This window comes from Heliangelus exortis, chromosome 3 (assembly GCF_036169615.1).
Source record: "Heliangelus exortis chromosome 3, bHelExo1.hap1, whole genome shotgun sequence".
Taxonomy (NCBI): Eukaryota; Metazoa; Chordata; class Aves; order Apodiformes; family Trochilidae; genus Heliangelus; species Heliangelus exortis.
The window spans coordinates 6,659,075-6,676,928 of NC_092424.1; the positions used below are offsets into that span (position 1 = coordinate 6,659,075).

General features: G+C 35.5%; 1 protein-coding gene across 8 annotated transcripts in view; it reads left to right on the plus strand.

The window, feature by feature from the left end:
• RYR2 (ryanodine receptor 2) overlaps nucleotides 1-17,854 on the plus strand; it is a 345,759-nt gene that overhangs the window by 215,225 nt on the left and 112,680 nt on the right. For all 8 annotated transcript variants that reach the window (XM_071739054.1, XM_071739056.1, XM_071739057.1 and 5 more), the window contains 13 exons: nucleotides 1,623-1,831; nucleotides 3,226-3,400; nucleotides 7,682-7,890; nucleotides 8,756-9,102; nucleotides 9,226-9,340; nucleotides 10,086-10,246; nucleotides 10,896-11,055; nucleotides 11,334-11,420; nucleotides 12,150-12,376; nucleotides 13,243-14,044; nucleotides 14,579-14,779; nucleotides 14,887-14,992; nucleotides 16,837-16,980. In XM_071739054.1, the coding sequence (XP_071595155.1) occupies nucleotides 1,623-1,831; nucleotides 3,226-3,400; nucleotides 7,682-7,890; nucleotides 8,756-9,102; nucleotides 9,226-9,340; nucleotides 10,086-10,246; nucleotides 10,896-11,055; nucleotides 11,334-11,420; nucleotides 12,150-12,376; nucleotides 13,243-14,044; nucleotides 14,579-14,779; nucleotides 14,887-14,992; nucleotides 16,837-16,980 (2,943 nt within the window). The remainder of the gene's footprint in view (nucleotides 1-1,622; nucleotides 1,832-3,225; nucleotides 3,401-7,681; nucleotides 7,891-8,755; nucleotides 9,103-9,225; nucleotides 9,341-10,085; nucleotides 10,247-10,895; nucleotides 11,056-11,333; nucleotides 11,421-12,149; nucleotides 12,377-13,242; nucleotides 14,045-14,578; nucleotides 14,780-14,886; nucleotides 14,993-16,836; nucleotides 16,981-17,854) is intronic.

Here is a 17,854-nt window from a genome sequence, read left to right on the forward strand (position 1 = left end):
TTGGTAGTATGAGGAGTAATAGTAAAATATGAGTAAAGTGATTTTATAGGCTATTCAGAGTATTACTGGAAATGTGGACTTTGTGGCTGAGAAAACAGAAGAGAGAGGCTTTTAACATGGTAGATACAATTAGGGAGATACAAATAGGTAGATATAAGCATATTTGAGCTCATAACAAACTCAGGTAGGGGAGGAATTGCAGTGATCGGGCTGGAATACAGATTTTCAAAGGTTGTGAAGGCTTTTATGCCTTGCAAAGTTGTGGGAAAAGATCCCAAATGGTCTAGGCATTCTTTTTCCTAGTCTGCAAAAAGGTCAGAGTGATCCTTGAGTCCTGTAAATTGATTAATGGAAAGAAAATTATGAAATATCAGAGAATAGAATGCTGAGAAAACTTAAGGAAGACGGATCAAGGGTTTGATTCAGCCTTATTTTTGTGCTTTGTTTACTTTTTAAAGGGCATTTTTTGTCATCTCACTATGCCTTATGGTTTGAATTGATGATGATGATGATGTCTTGGAAAGAAGTGTTGTTTGAATATTTCTTTAACAGTCTGAGAGAGAATAATGGAGATTAGTCAACACAATTCAACCTTAACATCTTGCTATTTCCATTATTTTCACTAACTAAATATTTTCTAAATAGTGCCTTGTTTGTGACTGTTTTCCTTTGTTCTTGAACATCAACTTGCCTTGCTTTGAGCAGGAGTTGCATTTAACACTTATTTTACTCCCTTCTTAAGGGCACCTTTATTCTTTCCCTAATTGCTTCCCTTTATCTTGACAAAAGTTAATATTTTTTTTCCTGAAGCAAGAATAGAATTACTTTGGAAATTTGTTGTTGTTGTTAAAGCTTCATGCGGGACTTTGTTTTATGATTCCTTTTTTCTATTTTCCATTACTTCTGCAAAAACATCTAAATTGCAACCTTCCTTTTATTATTTATTATAATCACTGAGTTCTACTTATTATTATTACTAAGAAATATCATAACATTTTTATAAGAAATATAATATGTTCCATTATCCAGATCATAAATGAAGATGCTAAACAGTATTGGCTCAGATACTGCTATAGATGCCGGTACCCCCTGGGTTCCTCCACTATAGCACCCATATTGTTCTGCCTGCATATGTTGAGTCATAAATTCTGAACTGGTGCCTGAACCATCCCAGACCAGCTCTGAGCATTTCAGCTGCAGGGCAATTTTTCCCCAGAACCTTTCCAATCCTGTTCTTCCTGAAGACCATGTCTGAATCCATTAATCGTAATAATACAGTCACCTGAGTTATCCCACCTCATTTCTGTGATCCCAATGAGGTTTGTAGCCTTCTAACTGCATTCAGTTCTCCTATCTCTATTTTTCCCCCATGTGAAATGGGAGTATATGGAGTATAGCTTGATTTCAGAGAGGTACCCAGGTATGCTGATTCACCACAACCACCACCAACCCAGGGGCTGTTCTGCAGGCACTTTCTTCTTTGCAAACCTATGATCAAAGAGATTGCTTTGCCTTTTGTTTTCAATACCTTCTTTTTGTAAATAATTAAATACAGGAATTTCTGATTGGTTTTGGTTGTTTTTTTTTTTTCCCATTACTTTTCAAACTTCTTAATCTTACAGCAATGAGGCTGGAGGTGTGCAGTGGCGTCATGGAAAAATTCAGGATTTTCCGCACAGAAAAGACTTATGCAGTGAAGGCTGGGAAGTGGTACTTTGAGTTTGAGGCAGTTACTGCAGGAGACATGAGAGTTGGCTGGACAAGACCAGGTTGTCTGCCAGATCAGGAACTTGGCTCAGATGAAGAAGCTTTTGTTTTTGATGGCTTTAAGGTTTGTATATGGTTGGTTGTATTAATATTAGGGATTGCAGAACTTTTAATTTTACATCTTATTCCATGTGTCGTTGTTTCAACTGGAGTGCCTTCTCTTTTTTCATTTGTGTTTTATGGAATTATTTCTCTCTTGGAGGGCCTAGCTGAAATAAGGAGAATCAAGGTCACCTAAAAATGGATTAGCAGGGTTTGGTATTTCTATATTTTTTTCATAGCTTCACATTATTTGCACAGTATATATAAATTACTGAAAATCTAAATGACTTTCTCAAATTTAAAATACTGGCAGAACTGTAATTAACTGGCTGAATAACTTTTTACATTTTTACTCTGTTCTTTCTATAAGGTTGTAGACTATACCTCAGTTTTCAGGAAAACTTACTATATTACCAGTAATTTTTGCTCAAATTTAACTCTGCATGAGAAAATGACAGATTGAAATCTAGTAGTAAAAATATGAAGGAAAAAAACTAGTGTAACTGTTACTGATTTTCATCAGAATAAAATAAATTACTCATTGCAAATTTTTATTTCAATACCAAGGCAAGTGCAATCCTTATCCAAATCATATTTGTTATTAAGGCTACTGATGATTCACAACAAAATGTTTCCTGTATACTATACTGGAATTGTTTTCACTTTCAGAATAACACAGACTCGTTGTAGGATTTTCAAGATGGGTAAAGAGGAAACCACTTTGTTGTTAATTCTGCTTTGTTTTACACATGTTACTATCATTCTTAATAGGTGTTAATTTTTTTTAAGTCTAAACAAAAGCCTTTGCAGTCTCTGACTTGAAGATGTGTCATAGGAATCATTAATCATGCCCTCAGCTACTCTGGAATCTATCAGAAGCTGAGTGCTTCCACAGACAAGTCTGCTCCTCCAAAACCTGATTAACACAGGAAGTTTCATTTATTTTATACTCAGTATTTTTAGAGTTATGCTTAATGAAACAAAGTTTATTTGGAGGCAATAAATTTATAGGCCACTAGATTAAATAAAAGCAAGTACTTAAAATCAGTTTGTGAAGCAGCTGTTTAACACTGTAATTGATAGCATTTTATTTTCATTGCAAGTATTTCATGGAACTTCTGCAGAAATATGAGCAATGGCCTTGCTAATTCCTAAAATGTTGAAATACTGATTTTCCCAGTCAGCTCACTTCAGAAGAGTTTACAAGAGGGGTGCTTGCAGGAACTTAATTGTTGGATTTCCATTTTCAAAGTCAACCTCAAGTACTCACAGGCATTGTTTTCCAATTATATGCTGTGAAAATGTTAATTTCATTGTCTTAATTGTTTGGACTAATTATTAGTTGTACCACTAAGTGATAGAGGAACACCTACATTGTCACTACTGCTCTTTGAAATTCTTTTAAATCCTTTCCAGGCACAGAGGTGGCATCAAGGAAATGAGCATTTTGGCCGCTCCTGGTCAGCAGGAGATGTTGTTGGATGTATGGTTGACATGAATGAGCACACTATGATGTTCACTTTAAATGGTGAAATCTTGCTTGATGATTCAGGTTCAGAACTTGCATTCAAGGACTTTGAGCTTGGTGATGGTAAGTATTGTACTGCATTGTGTTCTTAACTGGCTGTTGTTGCCCAGGTTTTGCTCCCACTTCCCTTGAATGTAGTGTGCTTCCTGCTTAGTATTTTTTTAATTTTATTTTATCTACTTTATTTTATTTAATTTTTAAATTTTATTTTATTTATTTTAATCCCCCATTCTCCTACTCCCTCTCTATAGGGAGCCTATCCCTTGTCCTCTTCTGTATTTGATTAGTATCTAGCACACCTCATTTCCAAAGGCCTTTTTCTGTGGTGAACCTTGCAGCCATCTTCTGTGTTCAGACCTCACTATTTTACAGGGAAGTGTCTGGAGCTGCAAATTTCTGACCTTTAACATTTCATCTTCACTGCAGCACATCACTACATGATGTAGTAGAATTGTGGAATGAATCATAGAATGGTTTGGGTTGGAAGGGACCTTTAAAAATCATCTTGCAAACCCTCTTGCTGTGTTCAGGGACACCCAATTTTGTCTAGATTAATACTACCAAATTTCTGTAATATAGTGAGAATATATGGTAAAGAGTTTAACCCACCTTTAAGGTTCTGTTTTAGCTCTAGGAGGAGAAATGAGACTTGATCCTGGATAAAGTCAGCTGGTAATAAGTTAACCTCCAAATTTTTTTGCTTAATTATAGACCAGCAGGCTCATTTTTGTGCCTCTTGCAGTATTCTTGATGAAGCTTTCATAGTCCCTAAGCAGCTTTTAGTTTATCATGCAGTCATAGCTTATGAGTATGAGCTTCATACTTGTATGGGAACAGGCACACAAAAGGGTAAGAAATTACATTAATGTAGGTAATGTAAAAAGAAATTATTTTAAGCTTTAATCTTTCCCTTAAATTTGTTGTAGTTATAAATATTCCCATATATATATTTTATATGTTAAAAAAATGCATCCGTGTCTGAGAGATTAAATTAATTTTTTTCAACAGTAAAAGCTGCAAATGAGCCTTTTGGGATACTGATCCCTATTACCAATGGAAATATGAATCTTATACCTATTAATTAGGCAGTTCTGTGCTTGAATTTTCATCTCTTCCATCTGACTTTCAGAGTATTTCACTTTCAGGGGTGCTTTGCGAAAATAGGCTTTCATACCATAGGAACTAGAAATAATTTGATTTCATTTAAAATTAGATAATTGCCACCAATTTTCTAGACTCATACCTGTTACTTTACTGCCTTTGGATTTCCTTAGATACTGTGATAACTTGATGAGAGAAAGGGATGCAAAGATTGAATTATTGATAGTGATGTAGCCATAAAATCACCCTGATGCCCCTAAATTGTGATGTTTTTTGAAGTTATTAGGAACTATAATCCCATGGGGGTGTGAGGGATTCTGAGAGAAACAGGAATTCCACAATATTCTGAGGGAAGCCTGTTGGAGAGCTATTTAGACTCCAAAGTTGATGAAATCTCAATGGTGTAGTTTTCATGGTACTTGTTTCTAGCTGTAGGTTCAGATTTAAACAGATCTTTGTTGAGTGTGAAATTGCTCCTGGTTTGACATGGAGCCCAGAGGCCTTGGTAACCACCTTAAAGATTGAACTGCCTTTGTAATTCATATTAGCTACCTCTAGTGTCATGTTTGTAGAAAAGAGCTTGCATTTGAAATAAGATCTATTCTGTTATTGAAGGAATGTTCTGATCTCGGAGTTAGTAACTCCAGATCAATATTGGTAAATATTCCATGAATTCCATATACAGCTCATGGAGGGGTGGTGTTGGTGCATCTATTTGTATGCATGTATATACAGACCTGTATAAAATACCCAAATTAAGTATAACCTTTATTGAGCATTCAATTTTTTGTAGGCTGTCTTTAGTTTATTTTTTTTAATGGCTCTTTCTTAAGAGCAGTGAGACGTTTCTGTATGTCACTTCCATCAGTAACTTGTGTGCATGCCATATGCTGCTGCAGAAAAGAGACCTTTCACTTTAGAAAAAAGATAGGACACTGGTCTCTAACCATAAATTCTGCTTTGAAGGATTCAGGCTGGCTATAAATCAGTCCTGTAGATTTAATTTACTTTGGAACAGTGAAAAGGGAATATGGTGCTCTGCCAGCTTACCAATAAGGCTCAAGTGCTGCACCTTAGGTTGTGCTACCAACAAGAGGGGAGCTCCTTGGGATTAAGGCACAAAAATATGGTTGTGAGATACTCTCCCAGTAGTAAAATTGTTCATTGTAATTGCATAGTAGCATGCATTTGTGTAACAGAAATTTCACACTGTAGTTGTGAACAAGTACACCATAGAAACCAAATTACATTTTGTCAGGTCACAATCTGTGTGAGCATGAGTTCAACAAACCAGATCAGGAGGGTAATCACAGAACCACAGAATTATCAGGGTTGGAAAGGACCTTCAAGATCATCAAGTCCAACTCTCAGTCTTACACCACTGTGACACTAAATCATCTCCCAGAGTGTCACAGCTACTCATCTCTTGAATACCTTCAGTGATGGTATGACCTCCACCACCTCCCTGGCAAACTGTTTTAATGCCTCACCACTTTTTCAGTGAAATTTTTTTCCTAATATGAACCTCCCCTGGCACAACTTGAAGCCATCATCTCTTTGTGTAGCCTCCAGAATGCAATGGCTAAACAGTATCTATAATTTTTATTCCATAATTAAGACATGTGACTACCTTACCAGCACACTCCCTCTAAGATGAGATACCATACAGAGCAGCAGTTATGGTATAATTATGATTACTTGCTGGAGTTAGCTACATGTACAGTACTGTTCAGGGTTTCTTTGCTTTCTTTTAGGGAATATTACAAATACATTTTACTTGTGCATATGTAGAATACTTGGTGCATGTCTAAGGATGAAACTGTTTGTGAGATCTTTTTTTTCTGAGGAAAATGCATAGGTAGAAAAATTATCAATTCATGTGCGTTCTATTTGGGAAGGGTAAATATTAGAAATATTTAAAATATTTTAAATATTCTTGTTTGATTTAGTTTTCTGTCCCTCAGCCTTCATGAATAGAGTTGATCATCTTTTCATGCATTTTGAACTGCATCTAATTACCTAATCAGCTGTTTCTGCAACGTATACTTTCTGAATTCTGGTGATCAAGTCAGCTACTCTTGCTTTTATTGTTTTGTGCAACAATGATTTCCCATTTGATTTGAGGGCTGTAATAAAGAGGAACTGGAAGTGTGTTAATTCTCAAGGTGCTGGAGATCAGACTTGCTTCTTCCTTTCATTAAATGTTTGACCTCTGCAGAAACATGAAACAGTTGTTTATATATATATATATATATATGTATACACACAGACACAGATGTATATAAAGGTCAACAACTCACACAACTCACAAGTTTACACTTACTTGTCTTTGAACACTTATTTTATATTATTTTGTTCCTCTGTTTTCTATGAATATATAATGATGTTTGTATCAAAAGTCTGGTTAGGAGCTGTTTTCAGCAGCAGTGCATAGCAAATGGCTGTGGATACATGACAGAAGAGAATAAGCATATCCTCCAGTGATTTCTGGTTCAGGAGCTTTCTGAGGCAGACACATGTTTGTGTTGAATTGCCCTTTGCTTGTTTTTTTTTTGTCTTTCTCACACCAAGGTCTCTAGACAGTTTCCTGTGCTAAACAGAATTCCCTGTGCTATTCAAAGAGTGAGAAAGCAGATGCATACAAAGGTGAAGCTGTTTCAAAAGTAAAACCAAAAACCTCAGCCCTAAACAAACTTCTATAAATTTCATGAAGCTGCAATGTTGTATTGTCAATTTTCGTTATCCAGAGCCACAAAGTGTTAGGATTTTTATTTTTATTTTTTTTAGTTAATCTACAGCATGACCATGGTGCTGTTTTTTCACTTATATAGCAGAATGGACAAACACTCTTATCTTTAAAGTAATTTTTGAGCTTCTCTGAAAATACCATGACTTATGGAATTACAGGAGGAATATAAAAAGTAGTAAAACTTGAAGTAAACTGGCAACACTCTCCTGCTTAGCAGATAGATTAACCAAGAGCTGATTGTCAGACTTGAAATACTATTGAATTTCTGTGAATTAAATGGAATGTTACATGGCTATTAGGTTTTTTCCAGAGTATTTGAGGTACTGTGCTAGGTGACATGCAAGAGGTGATGTGCTGTTGGTGACTGCATTTATACTGTTTTTTAGATCCTTTAAAAAAGTTTTTTACAAATGATTTTTAATTGTCTTATGGAAGAGAGCAGTTCTCTGATGTTAATAACGTACAACCCACATGTTCTTTCATCTCATTTTAAGGATTTCTACCTGTGTGCAGCCTTGGCCCATCTCAAGTAGGAAGAATGAACTTTGGAAAAGATGTCAGCACTCTAAAATATTTCACTATCTGTGGCTTACAGGAAGGGTATGAACCCTTTGCTGTTAATACAAACAGAGACATCACCATTTGGCTGAGTAAAAGGCTCCCTCAGTTTCTACCAGTACCACAAAATCATGAACATGTTGAGGTTTGTCATCCTATTAAAATGTTTCTAGATATTTCTTTCATTAATATGTTTGTATTATGTTTGTATTTTTGAACTTCTAGATAAGATTGTTTATGTGATATGTAGACCCAGATCTGAGACTTGCACTTGTTAGAAATTTCTTATAGTCAGTGGAGTTGCAAATAATGTAATTATTTGGTTGGCAGTATTTATCTGTGAAATCTCTCATGTGTGTAAACATGAGTCAGATTCTACAAGATGTCCTCATTAAGAGCTCCTTGTGCAATGAGAGCTATTTTTATAAGCAACTTTGAAAAGTTGGACATTACTACATAACAGATACAATGTCTTCTGGTGCACACACTTTGTGAAGTGATTTTTTCTATAACTAGTTGGTTTTAACTTTAATAAATATTTATTAGTCAATTATGTCAACACATAAGTTGTGCATCTTGATGGAACTGAATTCATGCCTTGCAAGTCTGCCATTAAATCCTTCTGAAATTGATGAAATGTGAACTTTTTTTCAGCTGATGTGCATCAAAATGTAGTATTTAAGAAACATTTGTGTTCTTGAATATGGACGTTTATGGTTTATTTTAGTTGGTTTCTGTTGTTCTGGGCAGGGTTAGATTTATAGAGAGTTATGATGAGAAAGGTCAGTCCTTTGTGATTTTTATTTAACAATGGAATAAAAATACTCTCCACTCCTTCAAGTATTTATTGCCCCTTAAGATGGCAGCACGTGATCACAGCACATTTGAATGTAGACAGCTTACTGTTGCAAATTTTGTAATTCATGGATGCTTGTTCTAGAAATATAAGTTGAGTATCTATAAAAGGGGAAACAACAGCCTCAGAATGGCCATGTCTTTATGTTTGACAGGTGTTGAGAATTGATGGCACCATAGACAGCTGCCCCTGCCTGAAGGTCACCCAGAAGTCCTTTGGTTCCCAGAACAGTAAAACAGACGTGATGTTTTTTCGGTTAAGCATGCCCATAGAGTGTGCTGAGGTATTCTCCAGATCAGCTGCAGGAGGGTTACCAGGCACTGGGCTTTTTAGCCCGAAGAATGACTTGGAGGATTATGATGCTGATTCTGATTTTGAAGTTCTGATGAAAACTGCTCATGGCCATCTAGCTCCTGACCGGACAGAAAAAGATGCCACAAAACCAGAGTTAAACAACCATAAAGATTACGTTCAAGAAAAGCCTTCACGTCTTAAACAAAGGTTGGTAGGACATTTGGCTAGAATAAATATAACATATCAAGGGGTAACGTATCAATGTAGAATTATTTTCTTTATATATATTCAGCTTTTCCTACAGATTTTGATTTTTCTTATTTTTTACAGATTTATGCTCAGGAGGACAAAACCAGATTACAGCACGAGCCACTCTGCACGGCTTACTGAGGATGTGCTGGCAGATGATAGGGATGACTATGATTATTTGATGCAAACCTCCACGGTAATTTTCAGACATATTTTCTAATTTAAATATCTGTTGTAGTCCTGTTATACTGAATTTCAGAGCACTTTGCTCATTTTTTTTAACAAAATTGTCAGTCTAAAACAACTTCTACATGGAAAGACATAAATCAATTGATTCTCTTTTTGAAATTACTACTGGTAATATCAAATCTAAAAGAGGAAGAATAAATATTTCTAGAATAATGAAATAAACAGGAAAAACTGTATTAAACTGGTAATATAAAATAATAATAAAATAATGACTGAATACTATCGCATGGAATTCTCAGTTGAAGTTTTGTGCAGATTTTGTGAATCTTCTTCTAACAAGATCAGCTATATAAGGACTCTTCAATGTTAAAAGGAAAAAAAGCTTCTCTTTTGGATGTATTCTCCTCTTTTTAAAGATATTAGATGCTGGAAATGAAGTCACCTACAGTATAAAATTTGTAGCCCCAGTACAAAAATAGCCTACAATGCTGTGATGCTGAAGCCTACAGTACAAGCATATAAGCTGCATCTTTAATCCTTTCCATTTTTTAACATAAAATTTTTGTGGGCTGTATTTTGTTTTGTTCCCATACACTTTTTTTTTGCTCTACTTTTGAATTACACTAGGACAAGCCTACACTTCTTTTGAAGAGATGATATATTTTCAGATTTTTAGAGCAACAATTCTGAATCAAATTACTATTCTGGAAACCAAACACTAACATCAATGACATGTATTTTTTTATTGACAGTACTATTATTCAGTGAGAATATTTCCTGGTCAAGAACCTGCTAATGTCTGGGTGGGCTGGATTACATCTGACTTCCACCAATATGACACCAGCTTTGACTTGGACAGAGTGCGTACTGTCACAGTCACACTGGGAGATGAAAAAGGGAAGGTTCATGAGAGGTTGGTTACAATTTCCTTTAAATGTTATGTATCATATACCCATAAAAGCAACTAATAATTTATAAACTGTAAATCCACCCCATTTAATGTAATTGGGCTGATATTAATAAAAAAAAAAAAAAAAAAAAAAAGGGGTAATAGGAATTATGCTTTTCTCATGCTTATGAAGAAACAGTGGAGTAATGATCTACTTAAAACAATAGACACTGAAAAGTCACATAGCACAGTGTTGGGGTTTTTTTCTGTGTTTTTTTAGACCTTAATCCTATAAATATTGATTTCTGAATTGGTACAAAGTAAAAAAAAAAAACACCTAGTAGTATTTTTTTAACTTTTGGTTTTAAGAAGACCAAAATTAACACAGCAGCAGCTTGTAATCCAGGTCAGAAACTGTGTTATGCTTGACTTTAAATGTCATTTGTTTCCTGCAATTTTACAAAAGCTTTAGCTTTGTTTGCATTTTGTCATCTTCAGTGTTCATTTTTTCAATTACAAAATCTAGGTTTCATTAAATTTTGGCATTGACTATGGTGGCATCTGCTGCTTGCAGCCATGAGGCCCTGTTGGTCGCAGCCGTACGAAGTTGTTCTTAGTCCACTACATGAACTTTACACACTATCCATAAATAAATTTGTCTTTTGACATTCAGTATAAAACGCAGCAACTGCTATATGGTGTGCGCAGGAGAGAGCATGAGCCCTGGTCAAGGACGTAATAATAATGGTCTGGAGATTGGGTGCTTGATTGATGCTGCCAGTGGCCTGCTGACCTTCACAGCTAATGGCAAGGAACTGGGCACATACTATCAGGTGAGTATTTTTTGGTGAAGTCTTCCAGTTTAAAGGAGCAGAACCAAGTCCTCACAATGCATCTTATTAGAAACAAGATTGGAAGAAAACGTAATTGACACTGTAATTGTCACATGGATTTTTTCCTCCTCCTATTTGGCTTCCCTGGCATTTTATTCAAAGGCTTGCACTTTTTAGCTCTCAAGAAAGAGATTAGTTTTGGTTGTTGTTTGTTTTTTCAATATGCAATTGTGTTTTGCTGTCAGCAGTGCTTATATATTTGTGCATCTTTGATTTAGGTTGAACCGAGTACAAAGTTATTTCCTGCTGTATTTGCTCAAGCTACAAGCCCCAATGTTTTCCAGTTTGAATTGGGAAGAATAAAGGTAAATAATGCTTGGTTTTGTGCAGGTTTAGGACTAATAAATCAATTTAATTTTTTTGGTGTGATTTGTTGACTGCAATGTGTAGTGGGCAGATTTTTATGATTCCAAGTGTTGGAGGGATTGCCATTTTCATTCTTAACTCAGTTTTAAATACTTGTATTTAAAATACAGCATACTGGGTAAGTGTTGTAAATGATTGGAACTGGAAGAGGCTATTGCAAAGTCCTGTTAAATTTTCTGAATCTCATCCTTCATGATGAAACAAAATCACTGAGTTCAGTAAGACAAATCTCTTCTTCACAGACCATGGATGACTGGTTTATCTGTGGAGTAGATTGGGTTTTTAATTTAAAATAGTTTTAGAGAACATTTACATGGCATAGTCAAGAAAATTGAACTGAAATTTAGTTCCTTACTTTAAATATATGAATGTCTAAGAAATCAGAGGAGTGAAGTTCAGGCGTATGGTTGAAGAAAATTACCACACATTCCATTTAATTTTCTATTTCAAGTTGAACTATTTAAAAAAAAAAAGTGTTATGGACAATGATGTCTTATTGCTAATCTGCCAGCAGTTCCCAGCTGTTTTTACAAACTACTGAAAATGTTAATTTCCTGTTGCACTGTACCATACAGTATATATTTTAATTTATTTCTTGGAAAGTATCATATAGACATGGTTTGGTAAAGATACTGAAACTGATTTTCACTTCTGTTGGAATTTTCCAGAATGTAATGCCATTATCTGCTGGCTTATTCAAAAGTGAACACAAAAACCCAGTCTCTCAGTGTCCTCCACGTCTCCATGTCCAGTTTCTGACTCATGTGCTTTGGAGTCGAGTGCCCAATCACTTTCTGAAGGTTGATGTCTCCCGGATTAGTGAACGTCAAGGCTGGATGATACAGTGCCTGAATCCTCTGCAATTCATGGCCCTACATATTCCTGAAGAAAACAGGTTGATGTTTGTGTGTTGAAGTATATCAGAGTTGGGATTATGAAGTTAGACTTGTAATAAAGTTTTTCCAGAAAAAGCCCAAGATCTTACCTGTATTTTTAACACATGTAAATAAAGGAAGTGTGGTTCGCTTTAGCTAAGATAAAAATTAACTTTATTTTCAATGTTTTAAAATATGACTTCTTTTGTTGTGTTTCCTCTCCATGTTTTTCTCCAAACTCCCTAATACTACACTTAGATTTTGAATGAAATGCTAGGAAATCCATTTATAAACTATTAATGGTAATCCATAAGATAGGCAAAGATCTGATTTTGTAGAGATTTTTTAAGATTTGTGAACAATTTAATTAATTTTTCCTAATTTTAGTTTAAACAATTGAAAAAATTGAACTTTGTGATTTTCTTGTTAGTCAAATGTTTCAGCATTTTGCCAGTGCCAAAACTGAAAATAATTTAAAAAAATAGGTAAGAATTCTAAACAAACAACTCCATACCTGAACCCTCTGAAATGAACTGTTGTAATCTTGCAACCCCACATCAAAACAATAAGTGGTACAAATATCTCAACGTAGGCTATTTTTAAAACCTTCTTTTTGAAGCATTCTGTGTAAGGTAAATAATATTGATCTTTCCCCACTTAGAATAATTTCAGTTGTACTTCAGGAGTGACTTGAATAGATTCCTGTTCTTGATTAGTTCTTGATTATTAGGCTGACTCTTTCTTACATTAAAGTTGAAAAGTGGAAGAAGTCCCTCCCTAGAATTAATATTGTGCCAATGTTATACATCAGGAGAATTTTGAACTCCTTCATGCAAGTTACCTTTTTCTGTGAAATGGAATTGACTGTATTTTTTTTTCTCTGCAGAACAATTGATATTTTAGAGCTGACAGAACAAGAAGAGTTGCTGAAATTTCACTACCATACCCTCCGATTATATTCAGCTGTTTGTGCTTTAGGCAACAACCGAGTGGCCCATGCTATGTGCAGCCATGTGGATGAATCTCAGCTCCTATATGCTATTGAGAATAAATACATGCCAGGATTATTACGTACAGGATATTATGATTTACTCATTGACATCCACCTCAATACCTATGCAACTGCCAGGCTAATGATGAATAATGAATTTATAGTTCCGATGACAGATGAGACTAAGAGTATTACTTTGTTTCCTGGTGAAAACAAAAAGCATGGCCTCCCTGGAATAGGACTTAGCACTTCATTAAGGCCAAGAATGCAGTTCTCTTCTCCGAGTTTTGTGAGCATTAGCAGTGAATGCTTTCAGTTCAGTCCTGAATTCCCCCTGGACATCTTAAAGGCGAAAACCATAGAGATGCTGACTGAAGCTGTTCAGGAGGGCAGCCTCCATGTCAGAGATCCAGTTGGAGGTTCTACAGAATTTCTGTTTGTCCCTCTCATCAAGCTTTTTTATACCCTTCTGATTATGGGAGTCTTCCACAATGGGGATCTGAAGCACATCTTGCAGTTGATTGAGCCTCGGGTTTTCAAAGAAGCAATGAACCAGGAGGATGAAATTGGTTTCTCAGAGAAAGAGCTGAGTTCAGATGAGCTCAAGTCAGAAGAAGGAGAGGAAGAAACAAGAGGGGAGCAGGTGCCAAAAGAAGGACTCCTTCAGATGAAGCTTCCAGAACCTGTTAAATTACAGGTAACAGTACTGGTGTGATAATGATTGTTCCCATTTCTTCACAGGTCCTTTCTTCACTTGGTAATTTCTCTTTCAAGCATGGAGCATTTTTATGCTCGTTAAATCGAAAAGTAATTTCCTTAAATGATACAAGGTGTAATGTCTTCCTGCCAATATGAACTTGTTCACCCTGGATCAAACAACTGTTGTTTCATTAAATAGAATTTCTTTCTCAATAACATTAACAGGGAATTCAGAACTCTTCATTTCTACAGAGAAATGAAAATACCTAAAGGCAAGAAGCAAATCCATTCCCTTAAAGCTTTAGTAAAAATCTTGCCTTTCATATGTATGAGGCATATAAATCTCTCCCAGATGCCAGATATTCCTGGTGTAGGATTACTTCACACGTAGAAAACAACAGCAGTAAAGATTTCAGTCACTTTATTTGATAGTGATTGCTGCTGTAAGGAATCTATCCTTATTTGCATAATACACAAAAGATGCTTCTTCACTCACTAACTCCTCTTTTTCTCTATGATACTGTTTTCTCAGATGTGCCATCTACTTCAGTACCTGTGTGACTGCCAAGTACGACACCGAATAGAGGCCATTGTAGCATTTTCAGATGATTTTGTGGCCAAGCTTCAAGAGAATCAACGCTTCCGCTACAATGAAGTGATGCAGGCCTTGAACATGTCTGCTGCCCTCACAGCAAGAAAAACAAAAGAATTTCGATCCCCACCTCAGGAGCAGGTACAACTTACAGTGGATAACTTATTTCTGTTCTCTATGTGTGGCAGAGTTCACAGTTTTTCTCTTTTGACAGTATTATAATTAGTCTTTCCTCTGTATTCTTTAAGATTAATATGCTGCTGAACTTTAAAGATGATAAAAATGATTGCCCTTGCCCTGAAGAGATTCGGGATCAGCTGTTGGATTTCCATGAAGACCTAATGGCACACTGTGGTAAGTCTTTGTAACTGCATGTTTTCATGGTTTTATTACATTTGATTTAGAAGCATTTTTTCTAAATAACTTTACATAGTCTATATATTGCACCGTATCAGTTACAAATACTGTCAAATAGAGCTTCTTTCTTCATAAGAGAAGGTTTTTTTTCACCCATATATGTGGGAATTTCTTTGGACTTAATACACTGGATAACACTATAGCTCACTTACTATTCAAGGGGTACCTCTGCCCTATTCCCTCTTCTTTGCAGTCCCATGTGTAGGTTGGTATAAGTCACCTTTGTGGTATTAAGTTGACACTGGCTGTGTTATTAGTGGCTGATTCTTACACATATATGTAGAACTTTCTTATCTATTAAAATAGACTAATAATCAAAAGGAGCTGTTAATGTCTGTGGCTTTGATTTCTTCACCTGAATCAATTAAAAAAAACCCCAAAACAGCTTATTAAGTTCTAGGTCTACTGGTGATTTTTTTGTTTTCCCTTATGTCAGTTTGGAACCTTGACTGTTTCAGTTTGACAGTTGTATCTTTTTCACCTCATACCAAGAGCATGGCTTCATTTTCTTTCTAACTTGTACGTTTTTGTGAACTGCTGTTAGGTCCACCACAAATCTTCTGTTCTGCAGGTTGACAGACCCAGTTCTTTATCCTCTCCTTATGCCACAGGCAGGCCACCCACCAATAATCTTGATGTGCTATTGTTGGATGGTCTTCAGCTTTTCAATACTTTTTCTTGTATCAGATAACCCAAAACTGGATGTAATATTACCAATACCATCTCATGAGTGTCCAGTACTGGGGAATAATCATTTGACTTGGGCTAGTGAATATATTTCCACTAATACAAGATATTTTTAGCTCTTCTAACTGTTAAAATGCACTGCTGACTGGTGCCTACCTTGCTGTTTAACAGGACCCCCAAAGTTCTTTTTTCAAACATATTTTTCAGTCAGTTCCTGCCACATGGGGTTGGTCTGTCCAAGGTGCAAAACTTTGCATTTGTCCTTGATAAGCTTTGGGTATTCCATTAGCCTGTTCCTCTACACTGTTGACCCTTCTGCCCTTGAGTGTGTTTCTGCTTCCCTCAATTTGTATCATCCACAAACTTGATAAAGATGCATTATGACACTTGTGAAGAAATATTTTTATTTTAAATGAGAAATGCTTAAAAAAAACAGAAACAAAGAACAGTGTGGGAAAGCAGACATTTCACTTGAGTTTAACTGTAGGGGTTGATGGAACTCAGGAGTACCTTGCCCAGAGACATTGTCTAGTCTCCTCATCTTAGGAGATATCAAAACCTGACTGTACATAGTCCATACATTTTAATTTTTTTTTTTTTTTTTAATTTTTATAGCTTATTATAGGAATATAATGAAACAGCCATCCTATTGTTGAGGTGGCTACTTTTCTTTGACTGTTCACTAGAAACTACATTTATTGTAACTTTATTTCTTTCACTTCTGTGGTATGTTTTACTCAAAAATCTCCTACATTTTACTAGGAGCAGTTCAACCATACTGGGTCAGTAGGGACTATAACTAAAATTCTGGGTTACAAATGTCCAAAACACAAATATCAATTTTAGCATGATAACATGAGAGTAGTTGACCACAGGGAAACATTTACTATGTATATTTTATGTAGGATAACAAAAAACTGTACAAGAAGTTAAGTATACATTATATGTATCTCCAGTTTCTTGCCTTGCATATACACGTGATCAATGCTTGTTCCAGGCTGCATATTCCATAACAAACATTTGTAGATTTAACAGAGCAGAACAACAGAGTTCATTTTATTCTTTTACTATTTAGTGTATATTTTTCATTTCAGGAATTGAATTAGATGAAGATGGAACTTCAGATGGAAACAATGATTTAACCATCAGGGGTCGCCTCCTATACCTTATGGAAAAAGTTACATATCTGAAGAAGAAGCAGACTGAGAAGCCAGTTGATGATGATGATGAGGCATCCTGTAAGCAAAACTATATCAGTTTATTGTATTCTAATTCCAACTGGCAAAAGAAGCAGGAAAGAAAGTTTTTCTTATATTTTCAGTAAAAACAAGGTGGTTTTTAGTGAAACATCTGTACATCTTAGAGTTGGTAGCTCTGACTCAAAACAACCTCAGATGGAATTTTTATGAAAGGCAGGTTTTTTTCCCAATGGGTTGCAATGAAAAAATCTGTTCTGCTGTTTTTTTTGCCTTCATCCTTTTTTCAAGTCATAATTTTTCCAAAATGTATCATACTCTTTGTAGAATTAGTGCAAACTTCCTGATTATAAGAACTTGCTCATAAAATCAGCTGCAGCAGCCTCAAATCAGTATTTGCATGAAGATTACCAAACTAAAGAAGACTATACAATTAGACCATAATTTGCAAAGCTGTACTTCAGAGAAGCATCCCCACTCAACCTAAAATTCAAGATGTGCTCACTGTGATTGTTCTATAATTTTTCTGACACTTTCTGCCTTTCCATCTTGACAAGAATCATTGCTAGTGGCATCCAAGTTCTGCACTTGGTACCAACTGATTATAGAATTTTATTAATTTTTTTAGTTGTTAATGCTGATTTTAGTTCTAGCATTTTTTGCCTTTATTATGGTGGGTGGCACTTCCAAAAGTCCTAATTTTCTCATGCTGCTACCTTATCAGCAGGACTGAATTACTGGACTCACAGTTTAGATATTCTGACTTTGGGAAAAAAACTTGATTTCCATCACTGACTACACTGACTACTATACTGAGTTCCTAAGCATACTGGCCTTTTAACCTGGTTCCTTTGATGTTAGTGCCCAGAGTTATAAGATGTGATGATTCCCCCAGGGTACTTATAACAAGATGGCT